The sequence below is a fragment of the Jaculus jaculus genome, chromosome 1, assembly GCF_020740685.1.
Source record: "Jaculus jaculus isolate mJacJac1 chromosome 1, mJacJac1.mat.Y.cur, whole genome shotgun sequence".
NCBI classification, from domain to species: domain Eukaryota; kingdom Metazoa; phylum Chordata; class Mammalia; order Rodentia; family Dipodidae; genus Jaculus; species Jaculus jaculus.
The window spans coordinates 235,047,621-235,073,395 of record NC_059102.1 but is presented as its reverse complement, the minus strand read 5'-3'; the positions used below and the strand labels follow the sequence as shown (position 1 = coordinate 235,073,395).

Below are 25,775 nucleotides of genomic sequence, written 5' to 3'. Positions count from 1 at the left end.
TATTGTGCATCACAGGCTTAGACACACGTTAGTTCACTGGGGTCGGTTAGCTTTATTAAGCTCTCCACCCGTTTCATCAGGTCCAAATCAAAGGCATTCACAGACCACCCATGAAAACCACTAAGCAACCACAGCCCTGATCTTAACTAGTCTGCACCATCAAACTGGATCTTCTCAACAAGGAGAAGTCCAAACCACAGCCCTCTGTGAACCTCAAAGCCCTGCCCAAATCCTTCCTTACCTGGGGGAGGGAGGGGAAGGGGGTTTCCTAAATTTTGAAACATTATTTGGCTGCCGTTCAGTTTCACGTAGTTTGGGGGTGTGGAGGTTTTGTTCTGTTGGAGGACATGAGGGAGTTGATACGGGGTGTCATTACGTAGCCCCGTCTCCCCTGAACAATAGCTCTCCCTACCTCAGCCTCTGCAGTAAAGGCCTTAGAGGCATGTGCACCAACCTGGATTTAGTGTTGTTTTCTCCTAAAGATGTCTCAAAGCTGGTTTTAGACAGCAAACACCTTCAGAAATGTAAGAGTCCATAGAAATGACTGACACACCTCTATCTTCCCAAGTGTGAATGGGAAATGGTAGAAATATTTCCCAGAACTCTGGAGGTACACTGAGCAAACCCTGAACTGTAGCCAGCTGGATCTTGGCATGTGGGCAATGAATATCTGCTATCTTCTGATTTCTTTTTCTTGAGGATGTCCCAGGAATCTTCTGAGGTCTGCCAGCAAACTCCCCCACCCCACCCCGCAAAGAGTCTCCTGGGGAACTCTCCAACCCAGTAGGCAGAGCTGCGCAGACAGCAACTACCAACCATTCATTTGCTTTCTGGAATGGTGGGCTAGTGCGTGGCTTGTGGAGTTTTATACAAATGGAATTAGACTGTGTGCATTGTGTGTGGGTTACGGCTTTTTTTCACTCATAAGAGTTGTACACACTGTGGTAAATATCAGTGAGCCATCTCTTTTGGATTGCTGGGTAGTATAGGATATTCCACAATGTGCCTAGTGCATTCAGTGAGAAATACACCAAAAGAAAAGAAAAGAAAGAAAATAATATAGTGCTGGAGAGATGGCTTAGTAGTTAAGGCACCTGCCTGTGAGGCCTAAGGACCCAGGTTCAATTCCCCAGGACCCACATAAGCCAAATGCACAAGGTAACACATGCATCTGCAGTTTGTCTACAGTGGCTAGAGGTCCTGGTGTGCCCATTCTCCCTCCCTCCCTCTCTGTCTCTCTCTCCCTCTTTATCTCTCAAATAAACAAAATATTTTTAAAGAAAAGAAATAAAAATATATGAAAGCAAAATCTACTTCTTCTGAAAGTATACCACGGAGGAGGGTGTGTAGAAAAGGAGTTAACTTTTCTGAACTTGTTCCACCTTCAGGATCTGTACTTTCTCTTTGCCTGGCAGAAATATTCCCCAAATCTTGTCATAGTTGACACCTTCTTGTCTACATCTCGACTCTCAGGTCACTTCCCCCACGGTCCTGCCAGCATCCCTGATGCTCCTCCCTGTGTTCCAAGTCACTCTCCATCATATCATAGAGTTTGATGTGCTCTGAGTGCTTATCATCCTCTGAGCTTATTAAATCCGTTCGTTGCTGCCTATTCCCTTCTTTAGAATCCAGGCTTCGGAAGGGCAAGAGCTGTCTGTCCTATTCCCTATCATATCTTTCATGCCCCAAATCACCATCTCCACGTAACAGATGCTCAGGTAAGTACTGGTTCAATAAGCGCATGCACGAAGGAATGAATGAGTAAGCAGGTGAAGGGCCACTAGAAATTAATTTGTATTTTCTAAATTTATTTTCTAAAAAAAAAAAAAAAAAAAAAAAAGTGGTAGTTTTGGAAAAATCCTAGCACTCCCTAATGTAATGAAGGTATCGTGAGGGCCTCCCACCGACACTGGAGGTCACTTCCAGATAAAGTCAGCAGTCTGGATGTGGCGCAGCTGCCATGACCCAGAAGGTATTGTGAGGGCCACCCACTGACACTGGAGGTCACTTCTAGATAGAGACAGCAGTCTGGATGGGGCGCAGCTGCCATGACCCGGAAGCCCATGGCATGCCTGCACTGGGAGAAAGCAGCACAGACCCAGACCCTCCCTGCCACACAGCCGCTGTGCTGCTTCCATAAATCATCAGAAATGCTAGATCATGCTTAACTCCCTCTGACTATGGCAATGAAGGACACACACACACAGAATTTACATACTGTCAACCTCCCAAGAGCCTCTAAAGAAAGTCCCCATGGCCCCCAGACACTACTATTGAGGAGGACATCAAGTGACAGATTAAGTCGAGTTCGCTCCCCAATGAAGGAACAGGAAGCCTCGCCCTGCACTTGCTGACATCTGCAAATGTCTTAAACTACACTTGCTGTCGGGTGCCTCCCAGGGAAGCTGTCACTATGAAGAACACGTGCACACCTGCCCTACGTCCCGGCTTTGCACAACTCTGTTGCTAGCAGGTAACTGCGTTCACACTGTGTTCTTTTTCCAGATTCCAATCGTGAAAAGCCTTTTAATCTCACCGCACAGAGAAGGGGATTCACCAGAGCACTTTGCATTCTGCCTGTGAGTGTGGGATTACAGCTGGCCCCAACATGGCTGGAATCCTGGGAACAGACTGTGGGAAGCAGTAGCCACCGGAGGATCTGAACCCAGCCCAGCTTCAAGAACAGGGCAGGCTGAGAGGAGGACTGCTCTACTGGAATGGCTGGAATGAATTTTTGTAATTTGACAAGATGGAAAACAAATGGGGGTAGGAGGCAGAAGAGCAGAGTTTGTGATGGCATCTAAGAGCCCCAGGCAAAACTGTACCCCTCTCATTGTTTGGTTGTGTTCTGGGTTGTGTATAGCCCAGGGGAATCTACACAACGGACAAACAAAAAATGCAGGGAGGGCTGTGTGGTGGTGCCTTTCATCCCAGCACTCAGGGAGTCAGAGGTAGGAGGGTCACCTTGAGTTCCAGGCCAGCTTGGAATTACACCCAGCAAGTTCCAGGTCAGAGTGGGCTAGAGTGAGACCCTACCTTGGAAAAAAAAAAAAAAGAAAGGAAGGAAGGAAGAAGAAAAACCCAGGGAGTGCTGCCCTCCTGATTCCTGGATGGCAGGACACTAACATGTCCATCAGTGTTCATGAACCTTCCAGAAACATGTCCCTGACCTTATGACCCACACTTAACTGGACTCAGCTCAAATTTCTTTATTAATTAGAATGTCAGAGCCTCTTGAGATCAGGTAACACTTTGATTCCTGCCATGACACTGTCCCTTCCCTCTACCCTTAACACTGAGCCAGGCATTAAAGCAAAGAAATAACCCATTTGATTAATTGCTGTAAGCAAGGAAAGGAATGCCAGCATTTCCCCAGTGGCACACTCCATGCCCAACATTTTTCTCTGCAGAGTAAATGGATAAATAAGTGGATGGACAGATGAATCAAGAATGATATTTTAACCACATTATATCTTTTGATCTCCACAACAGCCCTGTGAAAATAATGACAACAATAGTTAACACTTGCTTTCTGCTAATTACATGCCAGCCACTATCCTAAAGTCTTCATACATATTAACTCCTTTAGCTCTTTGGAAGCCTATGAGATAAGAACTATTATTATCTCCATTTAGCTGATGGAAGCATATGGAGGTTGCACTGCCCATAGGAGCAAAGCCAGGCTCCTGGCTGGATGCTCATCAGCACCATGCATCTTTTCCACTGGCTACATTTAATGAAGTAGGAAACAGAGGGTTGTATGATATTCATCTGAACAAGGTCACCCACAGCGTGAATACAAACCAAACCCAGGGCTGGGCTCTCTGGTTAATGTTAAATGGCACAGCTAAGAGCTGTGAACTCTAATAGTTGGTGGGTTCTGAGTTCATATTCTCAACACCCAAATAGCACATGTGCAAGAAAGCTGTCCCTACAAATATGTGAGAGGAGTCAAAGAAAGATTGGGGAGAAGAGCTGAGACCATGGGCACTAATTTGCTCAGCACTCCTCCCAACGTGGATGTACTATGAGGTCCAAGACAGAAAGCAAAAGGCAGAAACATGCCTCCAGTTCCACACCCTTTGAAATCATATTGCTTTGGCTGCAGAAGACAACATTCACTGGCATAACCTGGTGCTCAGTCCTCAAGTACCCAGCAGAGCCTAGGCAAAGACCAGAGGCAGTCCTCAGCAAAGTTCCTGAAGAACTGAGCATGAGAGGCATACACACTAGGCAAGTTCTGAGGAGGTCTCCCGGGGCCTGGATTTTACTACAGAATGTGCCAAAGAGTCTGGGGGAAGTCGGGGAATCCTCAAGGATGAGGGACGAAGCTGAGGTCAACACAGAATAACCATTTATAAGCATGTGGAGGGAGAAAAGCCAGAGCTCGGTCTGTTCCTAACATTAGTTTGCGTGATATTCAGGATTCCAATTTAAGAGGATCCAGGGGAAAGCAGGGAGACCAAGGTTTAGGGCTGAAGAATGTGAGTATCTTACATTCCCAACCTCACGTTACACTGGCTGCGCAGTTGAGAAGAACTGTGTTGCTGCCCTGGCTGGACAGAGCAGGAGAACTGGGAGAAAGACGCTGGTATACAGTGCCGTCATTCAGATGTAAGTTGGAACAGGAAAGGTTGCATGGGACCCACTGAGTCTCATTCAGCATGGGGACATGTTGAAGCTACAACTCTGACTCAAGCTATAGTCCCAAGAAAAGGCACTTCTGTCCCTCAAAAGGGGGTGGGAGGGACTTTCCCTTACCGGAGAGTAGAGAGAAGCCCACAGAAATGTCCCCGTTTGCAGGCTCTAGCCCAGCTGGGACTTGTAAGGCGCCACTCACTCACTTGAGTGACAGGCAGGGCTTCCTGACACACAAGCCCCAGCTCCCCAGAAGCTGCGGAAACCAGACCTTGCTATTTCATTTTTTTTCTCCATCAAAATGAAACCAAAAGGTATTTTTGTCCCATGAAAGTGGATGAGGAGAAGGCATTTACTGGGCAGTCTTCTCTGTGCACAGCCTTTCTAAAAAGCCAAGATATACACCACTGGAAAGGTTTGATCAGTGCCTCAAAAGAAAAAAAAAAAATTGGAAGTTTTAAAATGGAAGTATAATTAAAGGGGAAAAAGACTTTGTTACAAGCTGTTTGCTAAATTAATCCACCAAGGGGATCCCACAGGAGTGGAGAGTTATCTCTTGTAGACATGGAAATACTAGCTAGTGGATCCCAGTTCCCCACAAATGCACACACACACCCCGGAGTGGGACCCCCCCCCCCCAAAGCCCTCACCCTCATTCTCAACTGAAGGCACTTAATGAGATCCAATCTCTCTTAGCAGGATTCTAAGGTACCACTTCTTGCGCTGGAAGGGAATCCGGGTACCCTGCTGGGCTTTCTAAACATCCCAGTTACTAAGTTCCAAGAATTAGCTACATGCTATTGCTTGGTGGAGATTTTTTTTTTTTCACGCTCACAAAACCGCAAAAGGATTTAACCAAAAGGAAGCAAGGGTTTTCTTTTTATAAATTCGATTAGCCTTTTCCACTTTCTCTGCCTCGGGACATTTCCTTTGGGAGGAATTGTATACCCAGAGATCCCTTAGCGAGACACTGTTGCATGCGGGACACAGTGAATTTAAGTGTAGTGTGGACGGAAAGTAGAAATCACAGGCAGTGCAGTCGTCAGCCAAGACAAGTTTCAAAAAGCCAAGTCGGTGTGGGAACAGCCCTGAAAGGCGAGCCAGACAAACTTTGCGGCGAGCAGGTAGACCCTTGGCCCGGTACTGCAAGCGAGCAAGCCGGCCCTCTGGATTTCCCTCCGAAGCCCAGCGGGACACCTGTGCGCAGGTCCCGGAGCCGCACGCACTGCACGTCAGGAGACAGCCCTTTGGTGGAGAGCGGCGGGAGGTCCCCCTAACACTGCGCCTTTTCGCTGCTAGGACTTATCTGTTAGTCCACAGGGCACTGGGCCAGGGGTAGAGATATCCAATTAGTTTGCCCAGGCTGTGGGTTCGAAGCCGCACCAGGGTGCGTGAGGAGGTTAGGATTTGAATGACAGCAGATCGCTTAGGAAAGGAGTCTATTAAATTCCAAGACAGCGCGGAGTCGTGGAATTGGAAAAAGGCCGAAACTACGGAGGGCTTTCCAAATTTGGTCTTTGCTTTACGCTACCACTACCTTCCCCAGCCCCAAGCCCAGGAAAGAGCCCTAAGGGCTTGGGGGGGGGGGTCAGGGCCCCTCCATCCTTCTCTGTTCCTCCTCCCTCTGCAGGCTTCCAGACAAGAAAAATACAAATAAACCCCAGGTGGTTAATGTGGATGCACCTAGGCTCCCCATACACAAACGCGCGCGCGCACACACACACATACACGCACGTACGCACGCACACACCCCACGCACACAAAGCTCACCACTCGCTCGGTCCCACCCACCTCCCGGGAGGGGAGGAGCTGGGAACCTGATCTCCCGGCTTCTGCCCCGAACGTTTCCCCATCAATAATGTTGATACCATCGATGTGCTTGCTCCCTGCCCCGCCCCCGGGGCGCCGCGGCCGCTTTTTGCCTGGCACAGGAAAACGAAACCTCCTCGCCTGCCCCGTTAGCCTTGGCCGGGGGACAGCGGGGACCCGGAACCGGAGATTTCGGAAGCTAGATTAGGTGTAGGACCGCTAGGGAAGTCCTCCATTTCTGTGATAGGGTGTTCAACCTGTACGGGTGCAACCGGAAAGAGGGTTTGCGGGCTCAGGCAAGGCCTGGTCCCAGGCCCCATCCCAGTGCTGGGGTCAGACTAAGCCTGAAGTAGTAAGTTTTTCGGGTGGCAGAAGCAGGCCTCAGAACGGAAGCTACAGTTCCACCACCTCTTCCTAAGATTGGCGATTGAACCAAAAAGCCCCAAACCCTTTCCCTAAGAACAGTATTGTGGCCGCAGCCTTAGGGCACAGTCCTTCTGGCCGGCCAATCCACCAGGACACTCTAAGCCTTGGGAGAACTGAGGTGACGTATTGGGAGAAACAGTCACCAAATTCCCCAGGGGGAGTCTACAAGACTGCCAAGGACCTCCCTGGGGTGCGGTTCCTCTAGTTCAGCAAGGTCACGACCCCGGCGCAGTTGTTGCCTCGCTTGGGGCCATCCCCATTCTCTCAGGCCTATCTGCCCCTAAGTCCGAGGCCCTCTTGAGGAACCTGCAAGCCCCAACCTCGTCACCTCGATTTTCCAGCCGCGGTCCCCAACCAAGGATTGGAGGGCGCGACCCAAGGGAACGCGCTCAGGCCTAGAGGTGAGCAGGGTGCGGGGAGGGACCCTAGTTGTGGCACTTTATTCGTCTTCGCTGTCTTTTCTCCCCCGACACGTTCAAAAATAAAAAATTAATCCCCACTCTGTCGGTTTTTATTGATTTAGTTAGGTTTTTGCACGCAGCATCGCCAGCTCGCTGACACCATGGTGCCCACATCGGCGAACCGCGGAACTTGGGCCCGAGACAATGGTTCATAATTGATGTATCGCCACCAACAATAAAGACCAGTTCTCTCCCCGCCATTCGGTCCGTCCCCTTCCTCCCATCCCCCGCATATCCCCTCTTTTTCTCCCCGGGCCAAAGGGAAAGAAAACAAACAAGATATTAACGGGGGATGTCGCGCGCTGAGCTAGGCGCCCGCCTCTGTGCCGTCGAGGCCCCAAAAGAACGAAAAAAGTTATGAAAGTTTGGATCGCCCCAATTACTCCGTCTCTGTTCTCCCATCTTTAATCAAGCTGTGCGAAGCAACTTTTGCGTGTTCGTTTGTTTGCTTGTGTTTTGGACAAGGAAAGCCCCCCTCCCCAATCTTAATCACACGTGGAGCACGTGGGATGCTGTTCCCGGGAGCTTCCCGGGGCGCCTACCGAGAGAAAGGTTTGCACGACCGCCCGTTCCACTCGGCTTCTGGCTATACGAGTGCCCCGGAGGCCGAGACTTCGAGGAAGCCAAGAATGTTAGAGACGGATGGGAGCGGCTGCAAACTTGGGCGCAAACGGGGAAAAGGGGGTGCAAGTCCGCGTGGAAGCGTTGGTGGACTCGGAGAGGGTCGCGTGGCTGTGTTCCCGAGTGCGCAAGTTGGCGCGGTGGGGGTGGGTGCAGGATTTACACGTACTCGGATTTGAACACGTTCCCCGGGGTTTGGGGAAAGCAAGAGGCTTGCACCCCAGGAGTGCGCAAATCCATCTTTGCCCAGGGGTCTCTTTAAATATTCAGTGAGAAATAATGGCATTTGAACCACCACCTATGGAAACATTATTATCTTCATTCTTCAACATCAGACCCGCTGATAGCTTCGTTTGTCTTTTTATCAAAATCTACTGTACCCACCAGGAGCTCGGGAGAAAAGGAGTGTGCAGCGCAGGGTGGTGGTTGGGGAGGGGGAAGAGACAAGAGACAGAAATAAGCAAGAGTAGAACTAAGAGAAGGTAGGAAGGAGAGGAGAGGGAAAGAAGGGAGAAGTTATACTGAAGGGGAAAACTCGGCAGACAGAAAAGAACTGGAGGAGAAAAAGACAAAATGTCATTTGGGGAAATGCGGCATGAGTTGGAGTTATCGAGGCTCTCGGCACGGCTGCTTGGTGCCCACTTCGCGCGAAGCGACAGTGGCACTACCCAGACGCAAAGGCGCTCCGGAATTGGGGCGTCCTTATGAGCCCTCTCCTTTCCTGATCGCCAGATAGGGCCAGGATTGTGTATCTGCACACCCCCCCCGCCTCCTCCCCCACCACTCAGCCGAAGTTGAGTTTAGTCGTTCGGGCGCTGGACTTCGGGAACCTTGGCGCGAGGAGACCCCCGAGGCGCGAGGGGAAAGCCTTGGCCGAGTGGGCAGAGGACCGAGGCTCAGGTTCGAGGGCGCCTAAGCCAGGCAGAGGGAGTGCCGGGCCTGGGGCTCCAGGTACCCGGGCGCGGGGAGGGAGGCTGCCTCCCGGCTCAGGGAGATGAAGATGGAACGAAAAGTTTGGGCGCCGCGTGTGGCAAGTGCCAGAAAACTGGAGGCGAGCGGAGTGGCAGTGTAGGAGCCGCGGACAGGGACCCCCACCGGGATCTGAGCCACCACCTTGTGCTGCCTCCATCTCTGGGCGGGGCGCCCAGGGGTCCTGGATACAAGCGGTACCCAGGACCCGGCCCGAGCGGCCAGACGGCCGGGGAAGCGGCGCACCTCCCCTCCCCCCGGCCGGAGCTGAACTCGGAGCCCGGGCGGGTCGCAGCTCTCCACCCGCCCGGGGCTCAGCGGCGCCACCGCCGCCGCCGCCTCCCCGTGGAGTGACGCGCCCTGTAGCCAACCCGGGCAGCCGAGGGGAGGAGGTTCGGGAGGGGTCTTGGGCGGAGCCGAGCCGCCCCCTTATCCCACGGGCTCGGGGCGCTTCTCCCGAAAACTTCACTCCTAATTGTCCTGGGAATGTCCGAGGTAGAGAAAGGCAGAGAGAAGGAGCTAGCCCGAGGCTGGAGGCTCCGAGCCCCTAGGGAGGGGAGGGCGACGATAAGAGTGGCGAGAAAGCAGCCCCTCCCCCCCCTCCACGAGCCCCAAACCCATCGTGTTTCCCAAACCTTTCCTGGGTCCTCTTCTCCGCGCCCCCGCGAGCCCGGGATCCTGGGGATGGAGAACTCCGGGCGAAGAAACGCCGAGCCAGGGCGGCGGGCGGCGGGCGGGCGGGCGGGCGGGGAGGGAGGCCCGGCCGCAGGCCAGAGGCGGACCGGCGTGGGGCTGGCTCTTTCCCACTCGCTTATTATTATTTTTTTTTATGAGGGTGGGGGTGGGCTGCTTGCTGGTGGCTTTAAAAAAAAAAAAAACAAAAACGAAGGAACACTCACGAAAAGGGACTCCCTCTCACCCTCTTCCTTACTCCCCCCCCCAAAAAAAAAGCCCGCCACGGGACTGATTCCTTCCCTCTCCTCCCGCCCCCACGCGGACCGGCGCGCGGGAGTTGGGAAGTTCGCGGCGCGCCCGCAGCCCCGGGTCCCCAACCCCCCGCTACCCGGCCCCACCCCCACCCGGGCGGCTCCGTTCCGGGGAGGGCATGCTAATTTGGGTTCGGCCCAGCTCGCGATGGGGGTGGGGTGGGGAGGGAGGGGAGGGAGCGGGGGGCGCCGGCCGGGGCGCCGGGCGCGCAGTGGCGAGGAGGCAGGCCCCCAGCGGCCGGGCCGCGGAGTCCCGGGCGGTCGCGAAGAGGGTTAACCCAGTGTCGGGCGGCGCGGCGCGGCGCGCCGAGCCAGCCCCGCGGCCGGCGGCTTATTGGGCCAGCGCGCGGAGAGACAGGGGTCTGCAGCAAATCACGAACTAATTGATTAAGGCGAGCGGGTTTGAATAGCGCTGGCCCGGTGCCAATCGCCTTTCAAAGAGCCCCTCTATGATTAATCGCAATGCATTATTGATAATCATAATTATAGCAGGACACATGCGCGCTGCGCCCGGGGCCGGGGAGCCGGGGAGGGGGCGGGCGGGCCGGCGGGCGGGGGGAGCCGCCGCCGCCGCTCGATTTCCGTAATTTTGAGAAGATTTTTTTTTAGTAATTTTTTATTCTGCCCCAGCTGATGTTTGAGCCAGCATGTCGCGGAGGAAGCAAGCGAAGCCTCAACATTTCCAATCCGACCCCGAAGTGGCCTCGCTCCCCCGGCGAGATGGTGAGTGCTCCGGCCTGCGCCGCGGACACACACAGACAGACACACGCACTCGCGCGCACACTCGGACCCACGCACACGCGGCGGGTCCCGCGCCCACCGCCTCCGCGACCCCCCCGCTCGCCTCCTCTCCTCCGCGCGTCCGATTTTATTTCATTCTTCTCTCTCTTTTTGTTTTTGCCTTTTCAATTGGCGGGGCCGCGCTGGCCCCTGCCCCGGGGAGAACGAAGCCCATCTCCAGGCAGGAGCTTTCCGGAGTTCCCGTGGCCTCGGCGGGGAGGAGGAGGGAGGGCCTGCCGGCCTTGGTTCCTCCGCCCGCGCCGTTCCGGGGAGCCGCGGCCGGGCCCCGAGTGCGAGCGTAGGCCTCCCCTGGCTACCCACGCGGGGCCCTAGCCGATCCCTGCATGGCGCCCCGGGTCCTGGGCTCCGGCCTCCGCCTCCCGGGCCTCGCCGCGCAGCCCGGCTGCCCCGCGGAAAGTTTACTTCGCGCTGGTGGCTGAACGCCGAGCGCGTGCAGAGCTCGCTGCACCCCCACTTCCCCGCGCTCCACTTGGCCTGCGGGACGCAGTGGGGTGCCCTTTGGGACTTAGAGATGGAAAAAGTAGGGACTTGGGACGAGGCGCAACACTCTGGGGTCGCGGCCGAGTTGCTCCTTAGACCCGACATGGAGACGGGGAAGTGTCACGTTCTGGATCCCCAAGTTTATCCTCGCATCTTTTCTGCCAGTGTTTGCACCTATGTAGTCTCCCCCAAATTGGTGTTTGGTTTGTGCTTTCTGCGGATCGTAGCGCCCCATCCTTGCAGGCTGGTCTGGAGAAGGGTCGTTGGGTAGTTTGGTTTTGTTGTTGCTGTTCTGGGGGTTATCCCCCCGCCCCCGAGAAGACCCCTAAAACCAGCAGTCGCTTCTTTTGAGGAGATGACTGCTGAGTATCCCGAGGAAGGGGCAAGTCAGGAAAAGTTTGTGTGCGGGACCTGCTGCTTGAGAGTGGGAGAGGTCCGAGCCAGGGCACCGGGGATGCCGAGGGAGGACCCTTCCGACCCCTTGGTGACCCGAGATGGTTCACCGCGGTGGCCTCAGAGCTCCCAGGCCCTGCGCCGTAGGCGATACAGTGGCTCTGGGGCTCCTCTCGGTTCCTGGGTCACCCCGGCGCGATGCCTCCCTCTCGGCCGCGGGAGGACCAGGAACAAGCCTAGAGGGTTATCCGCGGCTGCGGGCGCCTGTTGGGATCTTCAAGTCCTCAAGAAGCGTTTTGAAGTGTGGAAGAGGGACCTGCACCCCAACGGAGCTCTGAAGAGTGGCCTGAGATAGGCACTTGTGCCCACTTAGCTCTACGGCCAGCCCAAGCTCCATGTCGCTGGGCTCCTTCCCCCGAGGCCTGACCCGGAGTGGGGCTGGGCGCAGGGACGCGCGCAGAACCCCAGCCAGGCCAAAGGACACGCGCTTCTTTCCCCTGGCTTTCGGAAAGGGACAGTCCTGGTGTGGGGATACCTAGGGAAAAAATTCGGGGCACTTAAAACCCACTAAGAAATCGAATGATAGCAGGGCTCCCAATACTTTCGCAAGCTTGAAGCCTTACCAGTATCTGCTTTTCTTACTCGTCTGGGAAAGATAACCCTAAAACCAACCCCGCTTTTCACCCTAAAAGAAGCAGTATATCCAGGTGAAATTAACGAAGGCCGCCGCGACTGCTCGCGAGTATTTTTCTAAGGTTTCGCTGCAAGGCTTCTCGCTGCCCCTAAAGTTTCTGGTGAGACCTTTGGCACTAGAATACTGTTAAAGTTAACAATTTGCATCCGAAAAGTTGAAGTACAAAGAAGGGAGACTTTTTAAAAAGATATATTATTTTGTGATTCTGTGCTGATGTTTACATTTTCCACCCCAAAATTAAAAAGAAAAATACCAACTCGAGCTTTGGAAGAAATGATGCTAGTTCTTTGCTTTGCAACTCTGGGTCTGGAATTTTTAATAGTTGGGGGTTCTCATAAAGCGATAGCATAAAAGGAATTCACTACCTCGTACCATTATTATTTATTAGTTCTATTTTTTTTTAGTTTTATTTGAGCTTTGAGGTAAGTTAATTAAGGAACTGAATCAAGTTTCCTTTCTTTCTCATAATTTCTTTCTTCCTTCTTTTTCTTTCTGAAAGCTAGTTCATTGTCCACAAAGCAGTGAAATCTTGGGGCACCCTAGGAAACACCCCCTTCCAGGCACTTTCCTCACCTCTTCTCACCCCTCCTCCTTTCAGTAGTAATGGTTTTAGGTTATGACTGTTTTTACATAGTTGAACAATAAGTTTGGGAGAAGTTGCCTAGAGGGTAGATTTTGTAACAGGGTTACAGGATTGAGTGTGTTGTAATAATATTCGTACACAAGTAATCCTCCACACCGCCTGACACCCAGGAGGGCCTCTCATAGCTCAGTTTTTGTGTTTTTTGTTTTTTGTTTTTTTTTTAATTTGGGAACAGTTATGAGATAAATAGAAATGAAAGTTCATGACATGGCTCAAGGTTACTTTGAAAAAGTCACCTTTTCTGCAATCTCCATCCATTTCCCCACATAGCACATTCACCTATGAGCTGTTGCTCTGTGGCTTGGTTTTGGTAACTTTAGAAGGCAAAAACCTCTATTCAAACGCAGGAGTTACTCGTTCTTAAGATAAGATTGTCTTAAAGGATGGCGAATGAAATATCAAACACACCCCAAGTAATTCCATGCTCTTCTTATATACTGGTTCCTCAAACTGTGACTTCCATCCAGAACAGGACCTAGAAAAGTTTGCAGACCCAGCCACAGTAGCTCTCCTCTGCAGCTCCTCTCCTGATGTGTTGTGTGTTCGCATGCTTGTGTATGTGGTGTGTGTGGGTGTGAATGCATTTACAAAGAAAACCAGGCCAGGATAAGCTGCCACCCTGCAGCTTCATCTGAGCAACTTCCAAAAAAAAAAAAAAATCAAGATTATTTAGTCGCTTTTAGAACTTTGACATTTTTCTTTTGCTTTAGGTACAGCCGTGGTATATTCAAAAAACACTCAAAAAAGAACTTGATGAATTCTCTGTTTCTTATGAAATCAGGATTATGGTAAATAGGACTTGTCTCTTAAGATATTCAACAAGTCTCAGATGAGTTGAGGAAAGATAACTGACATTAGAAAGATTATTTACCAAGATAGAGAATTGTCAGAAAAGGAATATTGGGCTCTAATGATTTTATATGTAGTTACTTTCTTGTGGATTTGGGTTTCAGGTGTGTGTGTGTTTATTCGGTTTTCTTCCTTTCATGGTTTCAAGATCTCTGCAGCTACATGGAGGGCCCATTCTGACTCCATTTGTTAAGTATTTTGCTACTCCTATTTTTTAAGGAAAAGGTAATATTGGAAGAAAATACAAACATCACTGACTCTCCTATGAATTATCATAAAAATCCCTCATATTAATACTGAAATTCTATTATTTACCAAAGTAATTTACTCACTGTGAGCAACGTAATGGCCACACATTGATTTCTGGGCCCAAATGGTTAGAAAGAACTATAATGAATTACTTTAAAAAAAAAAAAAACTAACACCTGCAAGATAAGGCAGTTGGAAGGAATTCATGTTTAATCAGGCCTATTTTAAGTATGGCATAATGAAAGATTCTAAGTGAGAAAATGAAAACTGCTTTTCTTCATTTTTGTTTTGTGTTGTGTTTTTTGAGATTTGCTTCAGGCTGCTTCCTAAAATTTTAACAACAGACACACAGTAGTGTCTCCTTAAGCTTGAGGTAGGATGCGCACAACTAATATTTTGGTTCGGAATGTTTAGTCATGTATTTTCCATCCAGTTTCTTCTGTGGCTTATAGCCACAAGTACCAAATTGTAGGTTATGCTATCGGCAGGGCTGGTGGGGGGGGGCTGTGTTTCTTTTCTTTCTATGCTTGGAGGTCTCAAGTTATCTATACTGACAACATCCTTTAAAGGCTGAAACTTCTTTCCCCCAACACACATTTTTCTTAAAGAAATCTGACTCAAATTTGGGTCCGGGGGTTATTTTTGAAACTTTTCAAAGTCGACCTCTGTAAATAGTGACCAGAACAAATTTGTTCCTAACCATAGTTTTTCTGAAGACACTCTCTGGTGCAGATAGCCTTGTATTCCAAAATATGTTTAAATTGAAGTAGGTGAGCCATTAGCTAGAGAGAAGGGAAATTAACCCAAGAACCCACACCCCTCCCCCCCCCCCCTAGAAGAAAAAAAGTTTCAGTGCCAGGCTTTAGAAAACCTAGATGTGTGGAGCTGTTTTAACCTTTGCTAGCCTCCTCCCATGCAAAGGTGACAAGGTCCAGATCATAATATGTCCTTCAGTGTCTTCCCAGTGACCCCCATATTGAGTCTTGCTAGTCACTTAGCAGGAAGTTAGTAGTTTATTTTAGTTTCTCCTTATCAGCTTGGCTTCTTTTCCTAACCTTATTCCCCTGCCACCCCCAGATGCCAGACCCCCAAAGGGGAAGATTGACAGGTAGTTCCCATAGCTCAACTTCACCCTCTAACAACAGGGATTTAGTTTCTTGTGACTTTGCCAATGTTTATGTAGTCAGCGTTTAGATCTCGCCTTAAGGAGTCTCTCTTTTCCGCGTCACTGGAATAGGAAAGCCACAAAGAAGTTTTTGAACAAACCCTTGCAACTGGAACCCCATCTAGTGTTCAGTTTGATTCATCCACGGGGAAGACATTTTCCCCTTTCATTTATTGTGTACAGGAGGTGGGCTCGGACCACTGCTTTAAATGGAGTGTCTTGTCTGTGTGGTTATTTTTTTCAGAGGTTTCTCTTGTATCCTTCCACACAAGAACACCGAATCCTGGCAACACTGAGTAAACTTGAAGGGGCCAGTCAATTTGTCATTCGGTTACATATCACATACAGGAAACTTTAGACATTCCAGAAAATATGCACAGCATATGTTGTAGTGTTTACAGTTTCTTTGGAATCTTAAGTTGGACATTCAGACACAGCCTTAAAAAACAAAAAGATTCAGGATCACTCAATCAAATATGTTTGTGATGGTCTTTCCAAGTAGGTCTGTGCAAAGGAACAGCCTGTTAAAATTATGGGTCCCAAACCCTCCATTGTGTGAGGTTCTGTTAAGAAATGCTAGTGGAGTCTTAAGGTAATGGAAAGTCCTGAAGTGTCTTTCTAAGGAGCTCCAAAACAGAAAACTAAATCTGGTGGAATCCAGTGGTTGGTTTCTAGGACTCTTGTTTTTTTCCTTTCCTGGCTGGCTAGACCTTTCTATGTGAAGCCTAGTTTTATTTTTATTTTCTCAGACAGGTATGCTTTAACACTTCAGTTTTGTGCTTCCATTTCTACAGTGTTTGGTTCAGAGGATGCATAAGCGACAAATTTGAATTGAGCATCATGTACCTAAATAGTACAAGAGCTAAAACATCTGAGATTTTAGGGGAGATTTGGTGCCATGATAACACTACCTTCTTCCTCTCTACCCCTCCCCCCCAAAAAACACCCAGGAAATTCCAAGTGTCATTTTATGAATACATACATAGAAAAGCACTGCTCCTATCTGACTAGAATTACAAAATTAATATGTAAGCAGAATCCATAGAAAAAGGCCTGGAATGTTATTCTCACCACAATACAAGGAACAAGGCAACTGTAGTTACTATAATGAGGTCACCAGTTGCAATCCTGTGTTACAGATTATTGGGAGAGATACAAGATAGAGAAAGGGTAGGACCAGAAAAATAAATTAGAATATACATGTTCCTGTGTGTTTGTGTGGGTGTTGCATCTTACTACAACTTAAAATATTCCTCTCGACAGTTAAAGATTCATGGCAGTTTTCATGTTTTGTGTTCTTTCTTTTGAACCTGTTTGGTTGGCATTGTGTTCAGGACGCAGATAGGTTTAAAGTTGATAATTATTACAATGCAATAGCACCTGCTCCCGAAATGAATCCAAAAAGATCCCAGGATTTTGTTTGGGGGGATGGGGTGTTCATAAACATCAGGAAATTAAATTAGTTCACTCTATAGCGAGATCAAATGTCAGTTTATTAAAATGTGAAAATTTAAGCTAAAATATAGCTAACTCTTGAACACAGTCTCTCTCTCTTAGAAGCAAGCAGGCATTTATTTTTAAGCATCTATATTTCCCACCCAGTTAACACAATCCTAAATATAAAAATGTTCAGGTTGAAAAACTTGAAAATTTTCTCAAGTGAGTCTTGATGCAGCACAAATACAGAATTCAAGTTCAGAAAAGTAATCATCACTTAAACCCTCCAGAGTAACCTTGCTTTATTTTTTTCTATATGTTACGAGAATATCAGATGTTTACAACTTATAAAGAATTAGAATGCTCTTTAATCGTGAGCACAGATGTGTTAAATATTTGAAGCAACTACATTGTAATGTGTACAATTGATGAAGTCAGTTTTCTGATTTCCCTTGCTAGTTATTTAGTTCTGAATCTGTCATTATTTGTCTAAGCCCAGCTGACCAAGCAAAACTGTGTTTTAAAGTGGCTTTATGTTTTGATAAATGTGAGCTGGTTGAAAAGTATTTTCCACTGAATGCAGAGCTTAATAGAACATGCTGACATAATAGTTTTAATGCATTTTGTTGAAAATGTGTGAACAAACAGAATAGCTTTTGTTCCTTCATAATTGGCTGTAAAAGTAGATGGAAACATAACCATTACATATGGAAATGTGCAAAGAGAAAGAAATAACATTTCTGTTGAATATATTAGGAATTGCATTTCCTAGTTTAAAATAAGCATCTGAAATGGATGCATCATTTAAAATAGGTTGTCAAAATAAGAAGCTTTAAACAGAATTTTTGTCACATTATTTTTTTTTGTTCCGAGTTAAGACTTAACTTTTAGCAAATTTCATTTAATATTTTGTTTGTATTATTTCAAGGCGACGAGAGAGACAGAAAGTGCTTAAAGCAGCACCTCAAATGTGCATGGGAATCTGGTGCCAATTAAGATGATTAAACATTAAATTAAAAGTGGATCATTATTGGTATTTTCTGCTACAACTGCGATTTGTTTGGTGTTGTTAATGCATTTCGCACTATAACCTTGTGGAGGTTTAAAGATGGGGATTAGGAAAGCTGGCTTATTAAGTATAACTTAGCTACTAAAATAACACTCCCAGTGAGCAAAGTGTGCATACATTTGGCATACTTTACCAGGGGTCCTAATCAACTTCCGCATCACTCCAGACAGATAGAGTTAAGGAATTTTCACAAGTGAATATTTAGATGTTAACTATATTTTTTTGAAATGCAAAATAACTCAAGCTTTTTAGATACCTCATTTCAAAGGCAAGGACTGGCTCTTCTGAGTCTAGATTTACTTTTTTTTAAAAAAGGCAGCATTTTGATTTAGCCATGTATTTATATCTGCAATTGCTGCTGTTTTTTTTCCCTACAAGTTTTCTAGGAGATTCAATTTGGAAGTCATGGAAACTACCTATTATCTGATTCAGTTCTGTAGAAAAGCATGCAGGGAGGTAATCCTTGAATTAAACAGTTTTTTTTTTTTTTTCACAGCCTTCAGAGATGACCACACACCATTTGGACAACAGAAGTTGGTGTTCCCCATGCTGGGCAAACAAGGGGACGCCATCCTGTCTTTGAATAGGACACTAGCTTGGAGTTGGAGATTTTTATGTTTAATTTACAAATGGATCTTAGCAAGTAGACATCTGAGCGACCAGTGGAAACAAACATGAAATAAAGGGATTTTTATAAGAAAAGGTTCAGGACAATCTGTTAAACAATTGATAACAGTTAAGAGCAAACTGTTTTTAAAGGCATTCAGACAAGGAGAAAAGCCAGGCAGTTTCAAACTGTCCTTGGAGCAGAAGTTCTTATGAGATGGGAACACTTCACAGGACACCCTTCTCTAGCAGCAGTTCCATCAGAAATGCAGCTTTCCTGCCTGTTTTTACAGGTATAAAGAGAGCTTTTGATGAGATATTTAGTACCACGCTGTTGCCACTTGGAGCTCAGTGGCATACATTCTTTGATGAGGAGAATCCAGGGCTGCACTCTTGCATCTGAAAAAATCAACATGGCTGGGGTGAAATATAGGTGGCTGGCAGGTCTATGAGGGGTGTGTATGTCATGATCCTTTGTGTATGTGAGCCCCTTTCCCTTCTGTAGTGAGTCTGATCCTGAGGGGCTGTGGAAGATCTGCGCAGTGTGTCTGAAGTGCATGTGTTTCTGCTCAGCCTGAGCCAGGTTGGAGGTGGGGGCTTGAGGTGATTTTCAAGTCGTCAACCCCCAGCTGGGTGATATGCATTTTCCCCCTTGTCAACAACTGATTGGAACCTGAATGACTACAAATTAGTTTAGTGACAGAACAAACTGTCACAGATATCTTTGAATCAGTTGAAAATGAATAAGGTTGACAGAAACTCAAGAGCCTAATAAGTCCTCAGTCTGGTGATGGTAGGACCCTCTCCTGACTAGTAGACAATCAGGTGTATAAAATACTGGAAATCGATATTTTGCTATGGAGTTTCATTATGTACCAATGTCTTCCCTTCGTGGTATTTTATATTTTTGATGAATTATTGGAAGGCCATGACTAGCCAAGATAGCAGAGGAACAGGAATTCCTCCACATCTTAAGAGTTCATTAGGACCATCCCAGGCTAACACTGACTGGCATTCACAGCCTGCGTTTTGAGTTTTGCAGGTAGAAATCCTTATTAACCTTTCTCTCTTTTTCAAGTCATTGATGGCAGTGTGTCTTGGGCTCCCATTTTAACCCTACACGTTTTGATGTTTGTAGGAGACACAGAGAAGGGTCAGCCGAATCGCCCCACTAAGAGCAAGGACGCCCACGTCTGTGGCCGGTGTTGCGCTGAGTTCTTTGAGTTATCAGATCTTTTGCTTCACAAGAAAAACTGCACTAAAAATCAATTAGTTTTGATCGTCAATGAAAATCCAGGCTCCCCACCCGAAACCTTCTCTCCCAGTCCCCCTCCTGATAATCCTGATGAACAAATGAAAGACACAGCGAACAAAACAGACCAAGTAGACTGCAGCAACCTTTCAGAACACAAGGGACTTGACAGGGAAGAGTCCATGGAGCTGGAGGCCCCAGTTGCCACCAGCAGCAACAGCAGTACACTGAGCGGTGCCGCCAACACCACCACCCCAAGCTGCCACAGTGGTGGCAGCGGCGACTCCTCCACGGGTACCTCATCTATCACAACCTCTCTACCTCAACTCGGGGACCTGACCACGCTGGGCAACTTCTCGGTGATCAATAGTAACGTTATCATCGAAAACCTCCAGAGCACCAAGGTGGCTGTGGCCCAGTTCTCCCAGGAAGCGAGGTGCGGAGGGGCCTCAGGAGGCAAGCTGGCCATCCCTGCCCTCATGGAGCAGCTCCTGGCACTGCAGCAGCAGCAGATCCACCAGCTGCAACTGATCGAGCAGATTCGTCACCAAATACTGTTGTTGGCTTCTCAGAGCGCGGACTTGCCGACATCTTCTAGTCCTCAAGGTACTTTACGAACATCTGCCAACCCCTTGTCCACGCTAAGTTCCCATTTATCTCAGCAGCTGGCGGCAGCAGCTGGATTAGCGCAGAGCCTTGCTAGCCAATCTGCCAGCATCAGTGGCGTCAAGCAGCCCCCCTCAGTCCAGCTACCTCAGAGCAGCTCCGGCAGCACCATCCTGCCACCCAACAGCGGCCCTTCTCCCAACATGAGCATAGTGGCAGCAGCTCCCATCCCGTCCTCGGAAAAAGTGGCTTCGAGTGCTGGTGCCTCCCACGTCAGCTCCCCAGCAGCCTCCGCATCCTCCTCACCAGCATTTGCAATAAGCAGTTTATTAAGTCCTGCATCTAATCCACTTCTACCTCAGCCGACCCCTGCTAACGCGGTTTTCCCCAGCCCTTTGCCCAACATCGGAACAACTGCAGAGGATTTAAACTCCTTATCTGCCTTGGCCCAACAAAGAAAAAGCAAGCCACCAAATGTCACTGCCTTCGAAGCCAAGAGCACTTCAGACGAAGCGTTCTTCAAACACAAGTGCAGGTTCTGCGCCAAGGTCTTCGGGAGCGACAGTGCCTTGCAGATCCACTTGCGCTCCCACACGGGAGAGAGGCCGTTCAAGTGCAACATCTGCGGGAACAGGTTCTCCACCAAGGGGAACCTGAAGGTCCACTTCCAGCGCCACAAAGAGAAGTACCCTCACATCCAGATGAACCCCTACCCCGTGCCTGAACACTTGGACAACATCCCCACAAGCACCGGCATCCCCTATGGCATGTCCATCCCACCGGAGAAGCCAGTCACTAGCTGGCTGGACACCAAGCCAGTCCTGCCCACTCTGACGACTTCCGTCGGCCTGCCGTTACCCCCAACCCTCCCGAGCCTCACACCCTTCATCAAGACAGAGGAGCCAGCCCCCATTCCCATTAGCCATTCTGCTGCCAGCCCCCCAGGCTCAGTCAAAAGTGACTCTGGGGTCCCTGATCTGGTCACAAGAAACCCTGGTGGGCCCCCAGAAGAAGCTGAGGGGTCCGTTCTGCCATCTTCCAGTGGCAAAAGTGAAGAGAGTGGCCTAGCTACCAGCTCAGTCCCAACGGCTAGCAACAGCACCCTGAGCTCCCCAGTGGCTGACTGTGGCCCAGGAGGGGCCACCTTCACCAACCCTTTGTTGCCACTCATGTCCGAGCAATTCAAGGCCAAGTTTCCATTTGGGGGACTCTTGGACTCAGCCCAGGCCTCAGAAACATCCAAGCTGCAGCAACTGGTAGAAAACATTGACAAGAAAGCCACTGACCCCAATGAGTGCATCATCTGCCACCGGGTTCTCAGCTGTCAGAGCGCCTTGAAAATGCATTACCGGACACACACAGGGGAAAGGCCCTTCAAGTGTAAGATCTGCGGCCGGGCTTTCACCACGAAAGGGAACCTTAAGACCCACTACAGTGTGCACAGGGCTATGCCCCCCCTCAGAGTGCAGCACTCCTGCCCCATCTGCCAGAAGAAGTTCACGAATGCAGTGGTCCTTCAGCAGCACATCCGCATGCACATGGGAGGTCAGATCCCCAACACCCCTGTCTCTGACAGCTACCCCGAGTCCATGGAGTCCGACACAGGCTCCTTCGATGAGAAGAACTTCGATGACCTAGACACCTTCTCCGACGAGAACATGGAAGACTGTCCTGAGGGCAGCATCCCAGATACGCCCAAGTCAGCCGACGCATCCCAGGACAGCCTGTCTTCTTCACCTCTGCCCCTCGAAATGTCGAGCATTGCTGCTTTGGAAAACCAGATGAAGATGATCAATGCCGGACTAGCGGAGCAGCTGCAGGCTAGCCTGAAGTCGGTGGAGAATGGGTCCGTGGAAGGGGACGTGCTGACCAATGACTCATCCTCGGTGGGTGGCGATATGGAGAGCCAGAGTGCGGGCAGCCCAGCCATCTCAGAGTCTACCTCTTCCATGCAGGCTCTGTCCCCATCCAACAGCACCCAGGAGTTCCACAAGTCACCTAGCGTCGAGGAAAAGCCACAGCGAGTGGGACCGGGCGAGTTTGCCAATGGTCTGTCTCCCACCCCAGTGAATGGGGGTGCTTTGGACTTGACCTCTAGTCATGCAGAGAAAATCATCAAAGAAGATTCTTTGGGAATCCTCTTCCCTTTCAGAGACCGGAGTAAATTTAAAAACACTGCTTGCGACATTTGTGGCAAAACCTTTGCTTGTCAGAGTGCCTTGGACATTCACTACAGAAGTCATACCAAAGAGAGACCGTTTATTTGCACAGTTTGCAATCGTGGCTTTTCCACAAAGGGTAATTTGAAGCAGCACATGTTGACACATCAGATGCGAGATCTGCCATCACAGCTCTTTGAGCCCAGTTCCAGCCTCGGCCCCAATCAGAACTCTGCGGTGATTCCCGCCAACTCACTGTCATCTCTCATCAAAACAGAGGTCAACGGCTTTGTGCACGTTTCTCCTCAGGACACTAAGGACACCCCCACTAGTCACGTCCCTTCAGGGCCTTTGTCATCCTCTGCCACATCCCCAGTTGTGCTCCCAGCTCTGCCCCGGAGAACTCCCAAACAGCACTATTGTAACACATGTGGCAAAACCTTCTCCTCATCTAGTGCCCTGCAGATCCATGAGAGAACTCACACTGGAGAGAAACCCTTTGCTTGCACTATCTGTGGAAGAGCATTCACTACAAAAGGCAATCTAAAGGTACCGCTCTACCTGCACCCCACCACCCTTGACTGATGGTAGTGTGCTCTCCTGGAGCCCTTGGCCAGATAGTTAGGGAGAAGAAGGTTCCAGAAAGGGGACCTGATGCCTGCAGCTAACAGGGAGAGAAATGAGGGTACCTGTGAGGTCGGGATTGTGGCAGGCACAAGGGCAGCCTGTAGCTTGCTGCGCGTCACCACGCCTTGAATAATTTGGTACCTAAGCAAAGCAGCTGCCCCTCTCTCTGCTGTCTCGCTAAGTGCACCAAATGGATTGCTTTACCTACCAAATCAGACAGCCTGGCGTTGCCACAGGGTATTGATTAAAGACCTCCAAGTGGCTGCATGCTGCCCATATCACTTAATAATTGTGGTTCTCCTTGGCGTATGCAGCTGTTTTTCATAACTGTAGTCCAATGTGGTTTGTTTTCCTAAAAACAATAACAAATCACTCCTCTGCTAATGAGGATTATGATAATTGATTATACAGCATTTCCTACTGATACGTGTTGGAAATAAAGCAAATACGCTTCCGTTCTAGAGCAACAGTTGAGCCCTCTTGCTGTGTACATTTTTCTGTTGACAGAGTATTTCTCTGGAGATTGCTGCCAGTAATGTGAGATGAATAATTACTTTCTGGCTTTTCTCCCTCTACGCGGGGGCCCTCCAATGGGCAATCAGTGAGGGGTACTTCCTTCCCATCAGAAAAGCACGGTCACAGGGTAAAGGGTGTCAGATACAATACTTACCATTGCAATGAGAGTGGACATAACAATTTTAGCCCTGAAAGGAGCTATCTACGACTGCCTGGCTTGCTTGAGGCCATTCTAAGGTAAATACGGGTAATAAAAAAAAAAAGAAAGAAAGAAAGAGTAAGTAAGGCATCTTTTCCCAGGGAAAGGAGAGACGGCTGCAGAGAGCAAACAATGTTATTACTCGTTCACGGGAGTGGATGGTTCCTGGTACTTCTTTCCCTGTCTGTCACATAATAAGAATAGACATTTAGACCACTTGTTTTGTCAAGTGTTGGGATATGAGTTGAGTCGGATTCCACTATTAAGCTTCTCTCTCTCCCCTTCTCCCTTTTTTTCTTCTCCTCTCCACACCCGGTATCACAGGTCCACATGGGCACTCACATGTGGAACAGCACCCCGGCGCGCCGGGGCCGGCGGCTCTCTGTGGATGGCCCCATGACATTTCTAGGAGGCAATCCCGTCAAGTTCCCAGAAATGTTCCAGAAGGATCTGGCAGCGAGGTCAGGAAGCGGGGATCCTTCCAGTTTCTGGAATCAGTACACGGCGGCACTGTCCAACGGGCTGGCCATGAAGGCCAATGAGATCTCTGTCATTCAGAACGGTGGCATCCCTCCAATTCCTGGAAGCCTGGGCAGCGGGAGCAGCTCACCTATCAGCGGGCTGACGGGCAACATGGAGAAGCTCCAGAACACAGAGCCCAGCGCTCCTCTGGCTGGCCTGGAGAAAATGGCCAGCAGTGAGAATGGAACCAACTTCCGCTTCACCCGCTTCGTGGAGGACAGCAAAGAGATTGTGACGAGTTAAAGGCCACACCACAGACAGCGTTCCCCCTCACATTGCCACCCGTGGTTGCCTCCTCCTCCTGTCCCATCCCCTTCCTTTCTGTTCCCTTGGGTCTATGAACTACAACATGATGAAGACATTCTTTTTGTATGTTGTTCAACTTCTAGAGTTCTAAGAAAGCTTATTTATTAGTGATATAACCTTGCTTTGCAAACAGAATGCAAGCATTAACTTTGGTCTTCTGTATTTTGGACTAAATACTAATGGACTAGAGTGTTGTAAACTTGCTGTAACATTTATGGCAATTGCAAAGTTGCCCTGCTAGGCGGTCTTAATCTGGCATTAACTTATTTTCTATATCCAGTTTAATATGAATCTGGTGTTGATGCAATGCCTCCTTGATGCATTAGGTCTCTAATAAAGTCTGTATATAAGTGTACACTTTGATCCTGCTGGAAGATTTTATCAGCAAACACATTGTCTAATCTTTCAAAACAGATTTAAGGAAAGGACTGAGCACAGATTGAACAGTGTGCTTCTCTGAAAGGTTTGGGGTTTTTTGTTGTTGTTTTTGTTTTCATTTTTATTCTAAACTTCAACCTGCTTTTTTTTGTTGATGTTGTTTTGTAGATTTAACCATTTCCGTTTTGAACTGCTATTTGTATTGTGCTTTTTACTTGAGTCGTCTTCAATGTTAATAAGTTTCTGTACAGTAATAAGCACGCAGAATTCTTTAGGAAAAAAAAAAACACAAGTGTTGTTTTGGTAGTTGAAACTGAGACGTAGCATTTTGCCTTGTAGGGTATATTCACAATAGAAAACCGTGTGCTGGAATTTCACAATGCTGCTAAGAATAGCATCTTGAACAACCTTCGGTGGAGAAAGCGTAGATGCTCTTGTATATACAATAAGAGATATCACTTTCATTAAAATGTACATATGTTGCTTACAAGAGCAAATGCTTCTTGATCAAGAGAGCAGGTATAGTGTCAGTTTATTTTGTATTAGGTATGGAAGAAAAAAAATTGGACTGTTACATGCACTTTCTTGGAAAGTTGAAAGGAAAGGGAGGGGGTCCAATTTGTTTAACATTTAATACTAACCACAGAGATACTGTAATTTTACTCAAGTAATCAAATACATTTTTTTTTTGCAACAGATAAAACAACATGCTGTGTCTGTGTTTTTAGAGTGCATTTCTATTTAGTCAGGCCCCTAAATGTATGTTAACAGTTCCCCAGGTAGCAGTAAATTGTGTGCGTGATCGAGTATCTCTCTCTACATAAGAAATTGTAAAAGACATAACAGGCTTGCATGGGCCTGTGTTTCTCCTTTTATTTTGAAATCTGGAGATTCTAGATTTGTCTCCCAATATC

The 25,775-nt window shown here is 48.6% G+C and overlaps 1 protein-coding gene and 1 long non-coding RNA gene across 7 annotated transcripts in view; one reads left to right on the top strand and one right to left on the bottom strand.

Moving 5' to 3' along the window:
- The window catches only part of LOC123463540, a 37,043-nt gene extending 27,405 nt beyond the window's left edge, over positions 1-9,638 (bottom strand). For all 3 annotated transcript variants that reach the window (XR_006638984.1, XR_006638983.1, XR_006638985.1), the window contains exon 1: positions 9,560-9,638. This is a non-coding gene — a long non-coding RNA (uncharacterized LOC123463540). The remainder of the gene's footprint in view (positions 1-9,559) is intronic.
- Positions 9,403-25,180, top strand: Sall1 (spalt like transcription factor 1). 4 transcript variants are annotated; one of them, XM_045159536.1, is made up of 4 exons: positions 9,403-9,419; positions 10,541-10,633; positions 19,435-22,862; positions 23,980-25,180. In XM_045159536.1, the coding sequence occupies exons 2-4, from the start codon at positions 10,558-10,560 to the stop codon at positions 24,418-24,420; spliced, it is 3,945 nt and encodes a 1,314-aa protein (XP_045015471.1). In that variant the 5' UTR covers positions 9,403-9,419; positions 10,541-10,557; the 3' UTR covers positions 24,421-25,180. The 4 variants fall into 4 exon arrangements, with proteins under 4 accessions (XP_045015471.1, XP_004664910.1, XP_045015473.1 ...); XM_045159538.1 differs by lacking the exon at positions 9,403-9,419 and adding an exon at positions 18,187-18,589 and having other exon boundaries at positions 10,518-10,633; XM_004664853.2 differs by lacking the exon at positions 9,403-9,419 and having other exon boundaries at positions 10,471-10,633.
- Positions 25,181-25,775: the final 595 nt, after the last annotated feature.